This window comes from Diceros bicornis, chromosome 2 (assembly GCF_020826845.1).
Source record: "Diceros bicornis minor isolate mBicDic1 chromosome 2, mDicBic1.mat.cur, whole genome shotgun sequence".
NCBI lineage: Eukaryota > Metazoa > Chordata > Mammalia > Perissodactyla > Rhinocerotidae > Diceros > Diceros bicornis.
The window spans coordinates 93,914,635-93,932,105 of record NC_080741.1 but is presented as its reverse complement, the minus strand read 5'-3'; the positions used below and the strand labels follow the sequence as shown (position 1 = coordinate 93,932,105).

Here is a 17,471-nt window from a genome sequence, read left to right as displayed (position 1 = left end):
CAACATTGTTTTGGCTCTACATTGAGCGCACTGGTTGTCTGGAGACAGTTATATCTTACAGAAATAATAGCAAAGGTAGTGTTGTTCTCTGTGCTATATAATTATCAAAAGCAGCTTCAGAACTTGTTGGAGCCTCCCTCTGTCTTATTTGAAGAAATAAAGTTACAGCAGCAACATGAGGGTTGTGTGATGACAGGGTGCAATGGTAATTAGTTGCTAATTAGAATTTTCTGAAATACGAGGGCGATCATCAGAGGAAAACCCTACTCAACGTCACATGTAAGTTAAAAATGCCCCCGGGTAGCTATTAACTTCTGAATATAGTAGCAGGTATAAGCACTTCAGTTGAGGTTAATCAACAGTTCTATTACCTACTTAGCTTTTAGAGGTTACAACTTGATAATTTTTATGGAACTACATCAGTCTAGGTTTATACCCAGGCTTATGAATTTATACATTTAAAAATATCTTTTATTTTATTGCAAGGCTGCTGCTAAAGAAAATTGGCTTTAATAAACATCCTTTTGATATTGGACTCAGTCCTCTTTCTTTTTCCCTTGAGATTTTTTTAGACTTTTCATCAGGGAGAGGTACTTAGGTAACTACCAACACGAAGACGTAAACAGATCTCAAAGACAAAGTCATGTTGACCTCATACGGACCTTTCCCTCATGGTGATCCGTGTCAGATCTTTTAAACAAGGAGTCAAAGGAAACTTGGCAAAATGATTCTTTTTAACCTCCAATTACAATTGAAAATCTCATTGGAACAACAAAAAAATTAGAGAAACAGTCCAGAACACAGCCAAATAATGTAGTCTAGACTTTAACTAGCTACAGAATGCTGTAATTACTGTGTCTTGATTTAAGATTTGTATTTAATAAGATACAATGCAGCTGCTATATATTCAGTCTATTTATTGATAAAAATAATACCCAATAGTTTCATCTATGGGGGAAAAGTTCATTTTCTTCACATTCAACACAGAAAATATTCAAACATGACAGAATCACATATGATATTTTAACAGATTTGTTTATCTGATCTTGTATGTATTTACCTATTTTTGGTCATTTGCACATAAGAACATAAATATTACCTTATTGTACCAACCCCAGTGTATTAGTTATTTATTGATGTTTAACAAATTGCCCCAAAGCTTAGTGGCTTATAATGATAAAAATGTATGATCTCTCAGTTTCTGTGGGTCAGGAATCTGGGGACAGCTTAGCTGGGTGCCTCTGGCTCCAGTTCTCTCATGGGGCTGCAGTTGAGCTGTCAGCCAGGTCTGCAGTCTCATCTAAAGACTGGCGTGGGGGGGATCCACTTCCAAGCTCATACACCTGGTTATTATCAGTCTCAGAAAGTCCACTTCCAAGCTCATTTAGCTGGGCCTCTCCATAGGACTGACTCACAGCATGGTAGCTGGCTGCCCCAGAGTGAACAATCCAAGAGAGAGCTAGAAAGAGGGCATCCAAGATGGAACCTGCAGTCTTTTTTTTTTTTCTTTTTTGGCCAAGGAAGATTCACCCTGAGCTAATCTTCCTCTTTTTTCGCTTGAGGAAGATTGGCCCTGAGCTAACATCTGTGCCAATCTTCCTCTATTTTGTATCTGGGATGCTGCCACAGCATAGCTGACGAGTGGTGTAGGTCCACGCCTGGGATCCAAACCTGTGAACCCAGGCCACCAAAGCGGAGCGCACTGAACTCAACCACTAGGCCATGGGGCTGGCCCCTGGAACACCCAGTCTTTTATAACTGAATCTCAGAAGTGACCTTCCATGCTTCTGCCACATTCTTTTCCTTAGAAGTGAGTCACTAAATCCCCCACCTTGAAAGGGAGGGGATTATACAGGGGTGTGAATAGCAGGAGGCAGGAATGAGAGGGGGATTATCTTAGAGGCTCCTCCCCCAACCATAATCAGTCTATGATGACTTATAGAGAGGAAGCAGATAGTTGTTCTCTCTTACTTCTTGTCTGCCGACCATCTACTTGGGAAATGACTTCCTCCTCATTCTCAGTCTGTGTGGTTCTGGGAGGCTGACTGCTCCCCCTCGCCCTGGCTCTTCAGGTTGGCAGCTGTGCTGTCCCTGGCCTGGTCAGTAATGATACTTCAACTTTCTGGCCACAGTGAGTGGTTCAGGGCTGGGCCATTCACTGTCCTTTTTCAGAAATTGACGTGGGGGCTGGGAAAAAAAGGGTCACAGGTGCTGTGCAACACAGAAAACTGGAATTTTTTCCACCTTCCATACCCATATGTAAGCCGCCTTTACTCCTTGTGAAAAAACTCTTAGAATGAAACCAACACAGAATAACAGAGAGCTGAGAGGTGGAGAGCGAGGGAGCCACACCAAGCTCTTGTGACATCTCCTGCCTCTCCACACCCAGCTATGCCTGAAGTCAGGCTTACCTCTTTTTCAGTTGGTTTTGAATTGGGTTTTTGTCCCTTGCAACAAAAAATGGTCCTGATGTATAGAGATATTATGGATGCAGCCCCAAATATTCTAGCTTCCCTTAACAGAGCTAGCATATCAGTGCCTTTTAGGAATTATCTAAGTATTTTGAGTATATTTACATTTTGCAACCTTAGCTTAACTCTTAGAAAACTAAGCTCCATGTGTTTCCTGTTCTGTGAGCTACATCCTTTTATTCATCTTTAATTTACTTTTCTCAAGATTCAGGAATATCTTCTTGTTCCATTTAAGCTCTCTCACAGCAGGGAGAAACCCCTTCTCAATTATTTTCTCTCCAACTTGTAGCACAATATCTGGCCACAAAGTAGATCCTCAATAACTGTGTAATGAATGAATGAGTAAAGAAACTTCTAAGTATACTTGAGATTATTTTTCCCTTAGTTCAATATTTTATTTTTGCCCCTATAAAGAACAATTCAATATTTTCTGCCTTCTCACATAGCCTCATACTAACATCAATTTATTCCCATATCCTTGGGCTTTTCATTGTGCCTTCCCTCCTGCAAATAAGTCATAAAAATGCTAAACAAAGGTAGTCAGAGGGGAATGCCCGTGTTCACGCTTCTTCCTCCAAGAAGTGCCCTTCTATCCTAAACCATTGTTTCTTGTCTCTAAGCAACTTCCCTGTGCATTGCGCCAGTCTCCATCATACCAGGATAACTGCATTTTTAAAATGGCCTTTTGTGTGGAACTTTGTGAAAGGCTTTTTGGAAATCTAAATAGACACCATTGATGGGCTTTTGTCCATATGCATATATGCTCCCAAAAGAGCTTTCATAGATTGATGAGGTCTGACTTCCTCTTATGGAAACCATACGCTCTCCTCCAGCTCCTTCCTTGCCTCCCCCAATCCTACTGGCATGCAATTGTTTTTCTGGGGAGAAGGGCTCAGCTCTTCTCTGTGGATCTGCTTTGATCGGATCCTTGTCAGGTATTGTAAATAATGTAGGGTTAAGATTGCCAAAGTCAAACTATCCTAAAGAGATGAATAACTATGGTTATCTTAGCACGTTGAGATGAGAAACGGAAATATAAACTCAAGTATGGTAAATATGGGCAGAAAAAAGGAAGTAAGGTTAGAAATATAGGAAGTTGGTGGTTGCCAATCAAAGCTTAGGAATGTCTTAGGTCCTTTAGGAATTTGACAATATTATCAATTTCCCTTTTCTTTAGATTCTGCCTTCTTTTGATTTCCTCAACTTTATGCTCTCATCCTACCTTAATAAATGTTCCTTCTCAGTCTTTCTCTGGATACACTTTTTGCCTCTTTAATGTGGTTGTTTTCCAGGTCCCATCCTTGGCTTTATTTTTGTTTCCCTCTATATCTTCTCCATTGTCAATTTCATATACTCCTACAGATTTAGGGAGTCTATTTATTCTATACATGGATAGAATAAAAATGTAAATTTGGGGTGCATACTTGTTCTCTGAACTTCAGAGAGGTCTGTTCACCTGCCTATTGGACATTTCCATGTTGATATCCCATAAACACTCCCATCATGCGTCCAAAATCAAATGCATCACCTCTATATAATTTAAGGCCTTTTTCATTATATATGACAAAAAACCATATTTCATGGAATCTAAGAAGAAGCTGAACAGGACAGGGGTACAATTAAGCTCAGAAGCAACTGGAACCAGGACGTGGAAAACTCCATGATTTCTCCCTCCATATCACACCTCTACTTTCCTCTATATGTCTGTTTCTTTCCTCCCATTGTTATAGACTAACTTCTTCTGCTTCTCAGTCTACCTGGTGGGAAACAATGAAGATTTCTGTGTTCCTGCTTCAGTCACACAGAGTGACACTGGCTTGATTCTCTCTGGGTCCTAAATTCACAGTCCCAAGGAAGAAAGTCACGGGCCCAGCCATGGTCAAGGTGTCCACCTATAAATCAATCAGCTTTGGCCTCAGGTATAGGGTTACAGTGTAAGCAACTTGAAGTCCCACAGCTCACTGACGCTCTGCTCATTTTGCTTTAAACTTTTGTTCTCTGTGTGTTTCATTTTGGATAGTTTCTATTGCTACACATTCAACTTTACTATTCTTTTCTTCTATTGTGTCTAATCTGCTGTTAATCCCATCCAGTATATTTTTCACCATAGATATTGTATTTTTCATATCCACAAGTTCAGTTTATTAACGTCTTCCATTTCTCTACTTAATATGCTCAATCTGTCCTTTAGATTCTTAAAGAAATGGAATATAGTTATAATAACTATTTAATGTCTTTATCTACTAATTCTATCTTTGTCTAATTTAATGTCTGTGTCATTTCTGGGTATGTTTCTATTGACTGATTTTTCTCCTCATTATTCATTGTATTTTCCTGCGTGTTTGCACACCTTGTCATTTTTCACTGGATACCAGACATTGTGAATTTTACCTTCTTAGGTGCTGGATATTTTTCTATTCCTATAAATATTTTCTTGAGCTTTATTCTGGGAAGCAGTTAAAAAAACTTGGAGACAGTGTTATCTTTTTGAAGCTTCTTTTAAGCTTTGATAGGCAGGATGAGAGTGGCCTTTATTCCAGAGCTAATTTTGCCACACTACTGAAGCAATGTTCTTTAAATACTCTATCTGATGCCCTGTGAATTACCAGGTTTTTCATTCAAGGACTATTCCCTCTGCTCCTATCCAACGGTTCTTTCTTGAGCCTCGGGTAACTCCCCCACCCTCAGATGATCAGTACTCCCCTGAAGACTCTGGGGGCCTCTGCGGGTCTCTGGAGCTCTCTCCCTGTGAAGTGCTCCCCTCCCTGCTTCTCTTCCTGAGAACTGAAGATGCCATGGCCTCCCCGGACACTCAGGCTCCACATGGGCTTCCACTCTCTAAGCTGCACCCTGGAGACTCTCTCCAGGCAGTGAGCAAGGTGACCACAGGGCTCCCCTCATTGGTTTCCCCTCTCTCAGGGGTCACTGTCCTCACTGCCTGGTGTGCAGGGTCTGAAAACAAGAGTTTTCTACATTGTGCCTGTTTTTTAAGTTGTTTCTGATGAGAGGGTAAACCCAGTCCATGTTACTCCATTTTGGCCAGAAGTGGAAGTACAATTCAATCTTTTGGAACTACTTGCCGTTTTCTTGTGTGTGTGTGTGTGAGGAAGATTAGCCCTGAAGTAACATCTGATGCTAATCTTCCTCTTTTTTTGCTGAGGAAGATTGGCCCTGGGCTAACATCGGTGCCCATCTTCCTCTACTTTATATGGGATGCTGCCACAGCATGGCTTTACAAGCGGTGCATCGGTGCGTGCCTGGGATCCGAACCTGTGAACCCCGCGCCACCGAAATAGAGTGTGCTCACTTAACCACTACGCCACCGGCAAGCCCCTATTTGCAGATTTTTAAAACTCTGGGCTCTTGCATGTCTCTGTGCTTTTATGTCAGTTCGAAACTTCCTTCCTTTCCACCCTGTCTGTCTGGCAAGGCTCGGTTCCAGCATCATCTCCTCCCAAACCTTCCCAGCACCTCCATGCCCCCAGCATCCCTCCTCTGTGCTCCATGGCATCATACACACACCATACGGGCTGGTGCCCATCACTGAACTCTAAGCCCTGTGTGCACAGATCATAGCTTATTCATCATTCTAGCTTCAAACTTAGCACAGATGAAACACAGCGGGTATTCAACATATGCTTGGTGAAACAAATGGAAACATTGCACATAATCACACTGCAGCAGAGAACAATTTTCACTGTTGATTTCAGAGTATTTTACAAGCTGTTAACCTGCAAACACTGGCTGTAACTTAAACACTTCTATATTCTGAAGTTCTGATATTGCATTTCTTTGAATCAAGTATGTCATTAGCAGAATTCTCAGCCATTAGATGTGATGGTTTAGTTAGAAGTGTGTCTGTCTGTAGCCTTCCTTTGAGGACGGTGGCAGACTGTTTGGCACAAGTCTGTGCATTTGGTTTGGTTGCTTATGTTGAGCATGAAATCTTGTCAGTGTGTCACAGATTTTGAAAAAGAGCTTGTGTCTTTACAGCTCACGCTGAGCAGAATGTAACTGTAAACTGCCAAGGAAATATTCTCATCCTTTCCTGACCCAAGACAAAGTCACACCACCGTCTCCAGCGTGCGTTATATCCTGTGTAAGCTCGATGGCCCGCTCAGTGGAAACATGCTCAACTTCGACAGGAGCTTTGTCAAGAGTTAGATCTCTGCGATTCCATCCCAGGTCCTTCGTGGACTGCACATGTTCTCGTGTGCCCAAATGTGCCCCACCCCCTCCAGATCTCCAGAACACTTTGTGTAGTTTGAGCTTAAACCTACCTGAGGACTCAGTGCTTTTTGACCTAAATAATTAACTTTATAAAAAACTGACATAAATAGGACACGTTAACTGGAAAAGAAACAAAATATGTGTGTGTATGAGCAAGTAAATAATAAAAATCCCCTACAATCACACCACTGAGAGTGTATTATATGTCACATATTATACACGAAGCGTATAATACGTATCTTACATTGTACCTGCTATTTTGTAAATTGTAATCTGCTTTTCTCCCCTCATATTTTTCCAAGTTAGTATCTTTTCTAAATCCCCAAAGTAGGAAAATTTAAAATAAAATCTTTCACAAACTTTACTTTTTGTTATGTTCTCCCTCTTTTTCTCTCTGGAGTATCTGCATTTTAATACAAAACTCTTGAAGACATAATGCCTACCCAAAGGAATTATTCTCAAATGCTGCAATTTCAGGCATAATGGGGATAAATATTTTGAGTGCTTTTACTTCGCTATACTCATTTCATTCCTGCATAAAGTTAGCTCTGCCAGATTATGCAGAACACTAACAGTGTCACTAAACAGGAAGAGTAGGACTAGAAGAGACCATTTTAAAAATTCCAAATGTCATTTTCACTATGTCCTAAGAGACAGCTCCTTTTAGTAAGAGCAATGGTATCTGTGAAACTTTACTCCCTAAAGGACAGAAGAAAAGAAAAATCAGTGGTTTGACATTGCCAACACTTTCCATCAACTTACTCAAGCCAACAATGACCAGTTTCATTGATTCCATTTATTTTCATTTAATTTACTTTTATATTTCTATCTTGAGTTGAGAAAGTCAACAGCCAAGTTCCTTTCTTCTTTTTTGGGAAAATATCATACTGTGAAATAGTCTAATCTAGGCTGATACAAAACTTAATGTTCAGGTCCCTTTAGAAGGATATACTAAGATTCATGCTGGTGGGAATGGTGTCTACCTCTAGTGTCTAGCATGGTGCCTGGCAAAGAAGAAGTGCTCAATACACATTTATAGAATCTTATCAAGTGACAATTGTTTGGAAGTGATCAATTATAACTGAATGATAAAGAATAAACATTTGCATTTGATAACAAAGTACCATCTAAAAATTAATTTCTTTTTGTATCCCTATGTTTTAGAATGACATTGATACACACACACACACACACACTCACACACACATACACACACCAGGGTTTCTCAACCTTGATACTATTAACATTCTTTGCTATGGGGGACTGTCGTGTGCACTGTGCACTGTAGGAGGTTTAGCAGCATCTCTGGCCTCAACCCACTAAATGCCAGTAGCACCTCACTCTCCTCCAAGTTGTGACAATCAAAAATGTCTCCAGACACTGCCTGGTATTCCCTGGGTGAGGGGACTGTCCCCAGTTGAGAACAACACACACAAAGATAAGACTCTTAAGAAACAATTACAGGGACTCTTACAAGGGATAGATCATATCATTCAAATGCTAAATTACTAGTAACACATCAATTCAAAGGAGAGACTAATTTAAGAAGTAGGGCTATGTACCTCAATTTCCAGAAAAATGGCTAGTTATCTTGACAATATTAACTGAGTTCTGGGAAAAAAAATCATACCATGTAAAAAAAACACTCTTTGAAATAGTTCTGCATTAATTTTACACATACAGTTATTTATGTACTTGAACTTTAAGAAAAATATCATCTGATATCAAATTGACACCAATATCCTAGTGATTCAAAGAGATTACATGTAAATTCCTTCAAATTAAGATTCTATGATAATTAATGACATTCTTATTTTCTTCACCATGTAAAGTTAATTCTCAATGATACATGCGTGGATTATTCTGGTTCTGCCAATGACTAGTTGTATGATCTTGGGCAAGTTGTTTACCCATTCAGGGCCTCAGTTTCTTCACCTCAGTATGGAGATAATACTAATATCTACTCCTGAATGTGTTGTCAGACTTGAAAGAGTAACTACAAGTGAAGTGCTTAGAGCAGTGACTGAACACCCAATGGATGTCAACAGTTATTAACATCTGCCAATTTGCAACCAGTGTTTCACACCATCTGACACATCCACTTTCTTCCCTGCCACACATCGTGTTTGGCTAATCCATTCCACTGACCTATACTAAGCAAAGTAAACTAACTTCAAGATTAGCTTAAATAAAATATAATTGGGTATTCACAGCTGCTTCACTATTCTATTTATACTATTATTCCTTCTGTTAATATGAATGGAAAACGAAGAATTCATGAGAAAAGAACAGCAGTGGATTTCATAAATTCTCATTTTTTTTATCCCCAAGTTAAAAATCAATTTTAAATTCATTTTCTCAGGTAATGATTTTATTCTGTGTGAATCAAAACAATAGTAGGAACAACAATAACAAGTATTTACCCTCTGTCAGGTACTTTTCTAAGCATATAATTTAATCCTCAACCCTAGAAGGGAGGTAATTTTTTTCTTCCCTTTTTGTAGGTGAGGAAGCTGTGGCAGGAGAGATTACATGACCTGCTCAAGGACATTCGGCTAGTAAGTGGTAGAGCTTGGATAAAAGCCCAGGAAGTCTGACTAAGGAGTCTGTGCTCACAGTCTAAATGACTGTAAAACAGCAGCAGCAACAACAACACAGACATAGGACTAAACGCTTTGTCCCCTTGGATTTTTCTTAGTGTATCTTTAGTATTAAGATAATGACTTCTCATGACCACTGTGAAGCTGAATGACAATATCCCAATTCAATCATTTATTTGCAATTGAAATGGTTACGTAAATTTTCAGTTGCAGCAAAGTCAGAAAAATCAGTTCTTGGTTCAAAGGAGTATAGTGTATTACATTTAGAAATAGAGCTTTAGAGGGTGGGACATCAGCAAGATATCAGAATAGGAAGACCCAAGCCCTTGTTGCCCCATAGAGACACCAACTTAACAACATACAGACCAAATTGCCTTTGTCAGACTTCCAGAAACCAGTTAAGAGGCTGCAGCACCCAGGCTAATACAGAGCCAAGAGAGCCACATTGAAGCAGGTAGAAAAGTTTGTTGCATTTTGCCTGCCCTAGCTTTTCCCCCCATTCCCCATAGCATGGCGTGGTTGGGAGAAAACTCCCAATGCCCAGCTTCTCCTGCAGGAAGAAAAGAGAAGAGTGGAACATAGGCCAAAAGTTTTTGTGGGGCTCCTTGAGGGAATATTCTGTCTCACTTGACTAAGAGTGCTGATGAGAACCGGTGGCATAGTTGCTTGACAGGTTGGGGGCCACTGAGAACAAAGTGAGGCGTCAAGATGCTGCAGCATCAGGGAGACTGCAGTATCTCAGACACCAGGGAAAGAGAGAGGACAGGCTCGTGAGAAGAAATGGGGGCAAGCCTATTTAACTGGGAAATCACATGCACAAGCCCAGAGAAGACATGTCCTAGAGAAATTCTGAGAGGTCGCAGAATCTCTAGTGGGCTGACTGGTGAAAGTCTTCCCCTACATGAAGCCAGTCTATAAAGAATAGAAGAGGTGGCTGTTTTTCAAATGGCAATGTCTCAACAAAAGATCACAAGGCATACAAAGAAATAGGGAAACGTAGCCCGATCAAGAGACCAAAACAAATTTCCAGAAATCGACCCTAAAGAAACAGAGAACAATGGATTACCTGACAAGGAATTCAAAATAACTGTCTTAAAAATGCTGAACAAGGTAAAAGAGAAGACAGACAACTAAGAAAATCAGGAAAATGATACATGAAGAAAGTGAAAAATATCAAAAAGGAGATAAAAACTATAAAAAAGAGCCAAACAGAAATTCTGGAACTGAAGAATATAATAATTGAATTGAAAAATTCACTAGAAGAGTTCCACAGTAGACTTGATAAAGCAGAAGAAAGAATCAGTGAACTTGAAGATATTGAAATTATTGAGTCAGAAGAGCAAAAAAAAAAGGGGGGGACTTATGGGACACCATGAAGAAGATCAATACAGACATTATGGGAGACTCAGAAGGAGAAGAGAGAGAAGGGGCAGAGTTTATTTGAAGAAATACTGGCCATTAACTGCCCAAATTTGAGGAAAGAAAGGAACATACAAATGAAAGAAGCTCAAACAACTTCAACTAGGAAAAACCCAGGGAGACCCACACTGAGACACACTATAATGAAACTGGCAAAAGTCACCGATAAACAGAGAATCTTGAAATTAGCAAGAGAAAAGTGACTTGTCACATGTAAGGCAGCTTCTTTAAGATCACCAGTGGATTTCTCAGCAGAAACCTTTCAAGCCAGAAGGGACTGGCAAGATATATTCAAAGTGCTGAAAGAAAAGAACTACCAACCAAGAATAAAATATTTAGCAAAACTGCCTTTCAAAACTGAAGGAGAAATTAAGGTGTTTCCAGATAAACAAAAGCTGAGGGAGTTCATCACCACTAAATTTGCTCTACAAGAAACGCTAAAGGGAGTCCTTTAAGTTGCAATGAAAGGACACTAGACAGCAACATGAAACCATATGAAAATATAAAATTCCCTGGCAGAGATAAATATATGAACAGATATATAATCCTATAGTATTGTACTGTTGGTGTGTAAACCACGTGTACTTCTTGTATAGAATGTAAAAGACAAAAGCATAAAAAATAACTACAAATCTTTGTTAATGGAAACAAAATATAAAAAGATGTAATTTGTGACATCCATAACATAAAATGGATGAGGATAGAGAGGTAAAGGAGTAGAGTTTTACAACTAATTGAAGTTATCAGTTTAAAATATGTTGTTATAACTTTAAGATGTTTTATACAATCCCTACGGTAACCACAAAGAAATTACCTAGAGAAGATACATAAGATGAAATGAGGTACTTCTGGTTCCTGGTCTGACATCTAAGGAGCTTAGAAGTTGCCATTCTATGCTAACAAGTAAAGAGCTGAACAAAATGAAAAATCAACAACCCTTCTTAGATCTATCAAAGAAGTGAGGTCACAGGGAAACCACTGGCCCCAACATTGGAGAAACAAACAGACACATACAGCGAATCACAACTTACTGGAGTAGAAATCCACAAGCAAACTCTCACTGGGAACCAGTATGAAAACCTGAGCAGAAATGGACAATTTGCTGGCAGCTTAGTGAGGACAAGTATGAAAGTTAAAACTCCAGGGGAACCCGGCCATAGAGGGGCCCATGCTTTTATGAGTTTTATCTCCAGGGGCTCTAGCAGGTTCCCACAGTGAATACTGGAGGAAAAACTCTCATGCTTCTGGCAGCGGGAGGGGAAAAGTGTACATTTTGAAAAATGCCAGAGCATTCTGTTCTAAACTCTTTAACCAGAGACTAACCTGATGATGTTTGATCCGAGCCTAACCTACCTGGAGGAAGGGAAATATCCATTTTCAGCTAGTTCTAGTGTTCCATGTAGGGGAAGGAAGACACCCAACTCCAGCCCCATTTAGCCACACTGTCCTGCCTGAGGACGAGGAAAAAGCCCTCAGAAGCACCAGTAAACTTCACAGTCCACGGGAGCAGGTGCTCCGCAGGACTGAGACCCTAGTCATGTTGCTGTAGAATACCTCCCCTCTCCTCAACACCTTACCACCACAGTATTAATGGCCTATTTACAGCAGTTCCTTTTACCCAGTATATCATGTCCACCTCTAAACAAAAAATTACAAGGCATGCTAAAAGGCAAGAAACAGTTTGAACAGAATGAACAAGCATCAGAATCAGAGTCAGATACAGCAGGAATGTTGGAATTTTCAAACCTGGAAATGACAAAAAAGACTATGATAAATATGCTGAAGGCTTTAATGGAAAAAGTAGACAAGCTGCAAGAACAGATGGATAATGTAAGCAGAAAGATGGAAATTCTAAAAAAAAAAAAACAAATAAATGCTAGAGTTCAAAAACTATAACAGAAATGAAGAATGCCTTGGATGGGTTCATTAGTAAATTGGACAAAGCTGAGGAAAGATTCTCCGAGCTTGAGCATATAACAATAGAAACTTCTAAAACTGAAAATGAAAGAAAAAATAATGAAAAAAAACCCAGAACATCCTAGAACTGTGGCACAACAAAAGGAGTAACATACACATATGGGAATATCATAAGGAGAAGAGAGAGAGAAAGAAACAGAAGCAATATGAAGCAATAATGACAATATTTGAAGCAATAATGACTGAGAATTTCCCCCAAATTAATGTCAGACACCAAAGCATAGATCCAGGAAGCTCAGGGAACACCATTTGGCAAAAGCTACACTGAGGCATATCATATTAAACTTCAGAAAATAAAAAATAAGAGAAAAAAATCTTGAAAGAAACCATAGGAAAAAAGAAACCTTACATCATGAGGAGCAAAGATAAGAATTATATCTTATTTCTCCTCAGAAATCATGCAAGCAAGAAGAGAGTGGAGTGAAATATTTAAAGTGTTTAAAGAGAAAACCCCACCAACCCAGAATTTTGTAATCTGTGAAATTATCCTTTAAAAGTGAAGGAAAAATAAAGACTGTCTCAGACAAACAAACATTGAGGCAACTTGTTACCAGTAGATCTGCCTTGTAAGAAATGTTAAAAGAAGTTCCTCAGCGAGAAGCAAAATGATATAGATCAGAAACTTGAATCTACGTTTAAAAAAAGAAGAGCATCAGACAAGGAATAAGTGAAAGTAGAATAAAAACTTTTATTTTTCTTATTCTTAATTCAAGTAACAGAAGTTTGTTCAAAGCAATAATAGCAACAATGCATTTGATTATGTATGCATAAACATTTATGTATGCTTATGTACAAATGAAACGAATGACAACAATGATACAAAAGACAGGAGGAAGGAATTAGGAATATTTGTTGTTATGAGGTACTTGCACTACCTGTCTAACATTATAGTGTTATTTGAACACGGACTTAGATTAGTTGTAAATGTATAAAGCAAACACTACAGCACCACTAAAGTGTTTAAAATATATACATAATTGATATGCTAAGAAATAAGAGAAAATGGAATCTCATAAAATGCTCAATTAAAACCACAAGTCGGAAAAAGTGTCAAATATGAAAAGAGGAACAAAAAACAAGGGCAACAAATAGAAAATGGTAACAAATATGACAGGTATTAATCCAACCATATCAATAATCATTGTAAATGTCAATGGTCAAAATACACTAATTAAAAGACAGAGATTGTCAGAGTGGATCAAAAAACAAGACCCAACTATATGTTGTCTACAAGAAACCCACTTTAAATATAAAGACACATATAGATTAAAAGTAAAGGTATGGAGAAAGATATACCATGCTAACACTAATCAAAGGAAAGTAGGAGTAGCTATATTAGTTTCAGACAGAGTAGACTTCAGAGCAAGGAAATCTATCAGGGATAAAGGGGAGCATTATGTAATGATAAAGGGGTCCATGCTCAAAGAAGACATGGATAGCCTAAATGGGTACATCCCTGACAACAAGGTGAGGCAAAACCTGATAGAACTGCAAAGAGAAATAGATGAATCCAGTATCATAGTTGAAAACTTGAGCACACATCTAACAGAAATGGACAGATCCAGCAGGAAGAAGGCAGTGAGGACACAGCTGGATAAACAGCAACATGGACAGCAACTGGACACAGTTGACATCTATGGACTAAGACCTCCAATAACAACAGATTACACATTCTTCTCAACTCACCTAGGACACTGACCAGGATAGACACTATAAAACATACCCTGAAGAAATTTAAAAGAATAGAAATCATGCAATATTTGCTCTCCGACTGCAATAGAATTAAACTAAAAATCAATAAAAGAAAGACAGCCGGAAAATCCCAAAATACTTGGAGATTAAATAAGAGTTCTTTTTTTGTTCTCTCAAACTACATTCTGCCCAGTGCCAAATCTGGCCTGCTGCCTGTTTTTGTATGGCCCCAAGCTAAGAATGGTTTTTACAGTTTTAAATAGTTGGGAGAAAAAAGTGAAAGAGGAAGACTATTTCAGCATCCCTAAATAACGTTTTAGAGGAACACAGCTATGCTCCTTCATTTAAATATTCTCTATGGCTGCTGTTGGGCTACAGTGTCAGAGCTGAGTGGTAAAGACAGAGACCGCATCACTCTCGAACCTAAAATATTTACTCATTGGCCCTTTCCAGAAAGTTTGCTGACCTCTGCGACCGCCCCCCCCAAAAAAAAACCCCACACATATAAATAACACAAGTCAAAGAAGAAATTTCAAGAAAAGTTTTACAATGTTTTGAATAAATAAAAATTAAAACGCAGCTTATCAAAATGTGTGGGATGCAGCCAAAGGTGGGCTAAGATGGACATCTGTAACATTGAATGCATGTATTAGACAACAGGAAAGATCTAAAATCAATAATCTAAGCTTCCATTTTAGGAAACTAGGAAAACAACAGCAAATAAATGAATGTTATGGCTAAGAGGCCTGACCAAGTTATGGGCGCTTCAGGCGGGCAGGCTCCAAGAGGCGCTCTGCAGCGACCCTGACCACGGGGTCCAGAGGGAGGATCTTGGCAGCCAGAGGGATGGAGGGGATGGCGGGACAGGTGGCTTTGAGAAGGCAAGGTCCAGGTTCCCAGGCACCCAGGATTTCCATTTTAGGTAGTGAACTTACCTTTCACAGACCGGCCAGGGAGTTTCTACGTGGGCTTTCACTAGGCTGGTTAGCCCCACCTGGGCGCCAGCCTCAACGTGCGCAGCCCGGCCTGGGGGGGCGGGGCAGGGCGTGGAAAGTGGGCGTGGTGGAGAGAAGGGGCGAAGTCGCGGGAGGTGGGGCCCCTCGCTGCACACGCTGGGACCGCAACCGTTGTCTCTTAACCGCTCACAGCCGGCAGCCTGTAGAGCTGCAGGACTACAACTCCCAGGATGCTCTGGGCACGGGGCGGTGCCTAGCCCTGGGGGGAGGAGCAGGGCAGTGTGCGCTTGGCCGAGGGCCAAACCGCCGTTGGCTCAGGACTCTGGTCCTGCACCGCTCCCCGTGGACTGAGTCCTGGAGGGATGTGACGGGCACACGGGGACCAGGGAGTTAGGAGGGTGTGGCGGCTGCATGGGCAGCCTCGGGCCTACAGCGTGCAACTGCTTTTGTCCAAAATTGAAGCCGGGCTCGCGCCTCATCCCCACCTACTCCCTCCTTTGCTTGATTCTTCCTCCCACCTGCGTGCCTGTGGGTCTTTCCACAGCCTCCTACCTAGTCCAGGGCCAGGTGCTTCTCTAAACTGCTTATGGGAACTGGTTTGACATCCCAGGAACTTTCCACTTTGCCTGCTGCCCTCTGCCTTCTCCAGCCAAAGTGCCATCATTTCATCAGCTTTTGGGAGAAGCTGTAGCCCCTCTTGCAAGCACAACTTAAGAGCTTTGCAGGGTGGTATCATTGGCTGTTGCTTGCCTTTTTCGCAGATGTGGAAGTTGAGGCATCCCTGATGTTAATGATTGGTTTCCCCAGGAGCCGCTGAGAGCAGAGGAGAATGGCCCAATTCCCAGGCAAGTATCTAGTAGGCTGTTTTCACCAACCCATTCCAGTGCAGAGGCCTCCGAAACAGCAACCTTAAGATGATAAGATGATAATAGCTTAAGTATTTTGCCCTTTAGATTGATTGCCTAATCTCAGCCCAGGCGTGAGTGGCCAGTCTCTCAGGGACACAGGTGGTGACTCTGATCCCTCAGGAAGAGACCAGTGGTCCAGCTTTGGGAGAGGGATGTTCAAAGTAGACAGCACTTGGGCAGCATTTGAAACCCATCAGCTTTAACATCTCTGCTTTGGATTCTGGCAAGGTTTCAGGATAAACACACCTAGGGATAGTCAGTTGTACCATATTTCTTTAAAAATTGATTAGAGTAGTGAAAGGAACAGAGCATAAAATATCTTGCTTATTTGCAAAAGATAAAATGCAAGCAAGACCTTCCTGTTAATTTTTTTCTGCTCCTTCTCTTGGCCGTACTGTACTCTTGAATGCAGAATCAAAAAACTTGAATTGCCAAATTCTCTTTTCCTGAGATCAGTAAACTAACTTAAAAGTTTTATTGAAACCTGTGGAGGAATGGTTAGCAGCTTTCGTGATTTATGACATCTCTAGAAATCTGGGCGTTGATCCACATGAAAAAAATCCTTGTTTATATTACATGTCCCAATAGGTTACATTTCCAATTCCTGAATGTGGGATATTATCAAAACAACTGAAAAACCTGGTCATGGAAACTGGACTCTGTCACTTTGTCAAGAATTTGCCTCTTTATGAATTAATGACACATGAATTCCTTAATATTTTTGTAAAGGAAGGACAAGAAACTCTGTAGTGTCCCTGAACGTGGCAAGACGGGGAAGTCTCGTTAGACCACATCCTTGGGTTCTTCTCTCGTGTTCAAAAGGCCCAGGTGATAGTCCGTGTAGTCAGGTGCAGGGCCGCTCCCCCAGCCCCCAGGGTTCCACCCTACTCTGGCCTGTGCCTTCTTCAGGGTGTTCTGATGACGCTTGTCCACAAGTGTTGGAAGGAGACATTGTAACATGAGGCTATTCATCATCTTGAAACAAGGATTAATGGAGAGGAAAGTCTCGGGGTCTGTGTGCTCTGATGCACTGCTGTTGGGGTGTGGCTGCAGTGACCACTGTGCTCCCAGCAGTCCCCACAATGGCTGTCTCAGACGTTTGAGCTCCTGGTGCAACCACAGCAGCTGTTGAGAGCTGGGCGCTTGTCGTGGTTCAGTGTCTTCCATGATATTTTGTGCCTCTGACCCTCCTCTGCTCACCCCCTTCCCATTCCTAAC

At 40.7% G+C, this 17,471-nt stretch overlaps 1 protein-coding gene across 3 annotated transcripts in view; it reads left to right on the top strand.

Moving 5' to 3' along the window:
- Positions 1-9,293, top strand: part of LOC131420889 (ral guanine nucleotide dissociation stimulator-like) — a 70,084-nt gene extending 60,791 nt beyond the window's left edge. The window contains exon 9 of one of the 3 annotated variants that reach the window (XR_009223715.1): positions 6,465-6,520. Coding sequence is in view for 2 of the 3 variants with exons in the window: in XM_058567231.1 (XP_058423214.1) it covers positions 6,465-6,523 (59 nt within the window). In the remaining variant the exon portion in view is untranslated. Of the gene's footprint in view, positions 1-6,464; positions 6,616-9,205 lie in introns of those variants that run through there. The other 2 variants (XM_058567252.1, XM_058567231.1) reach the window with 2 other exon arrangements.
- Positions 9,294-17,471: the final 8,178 nt, after the last annotated feature.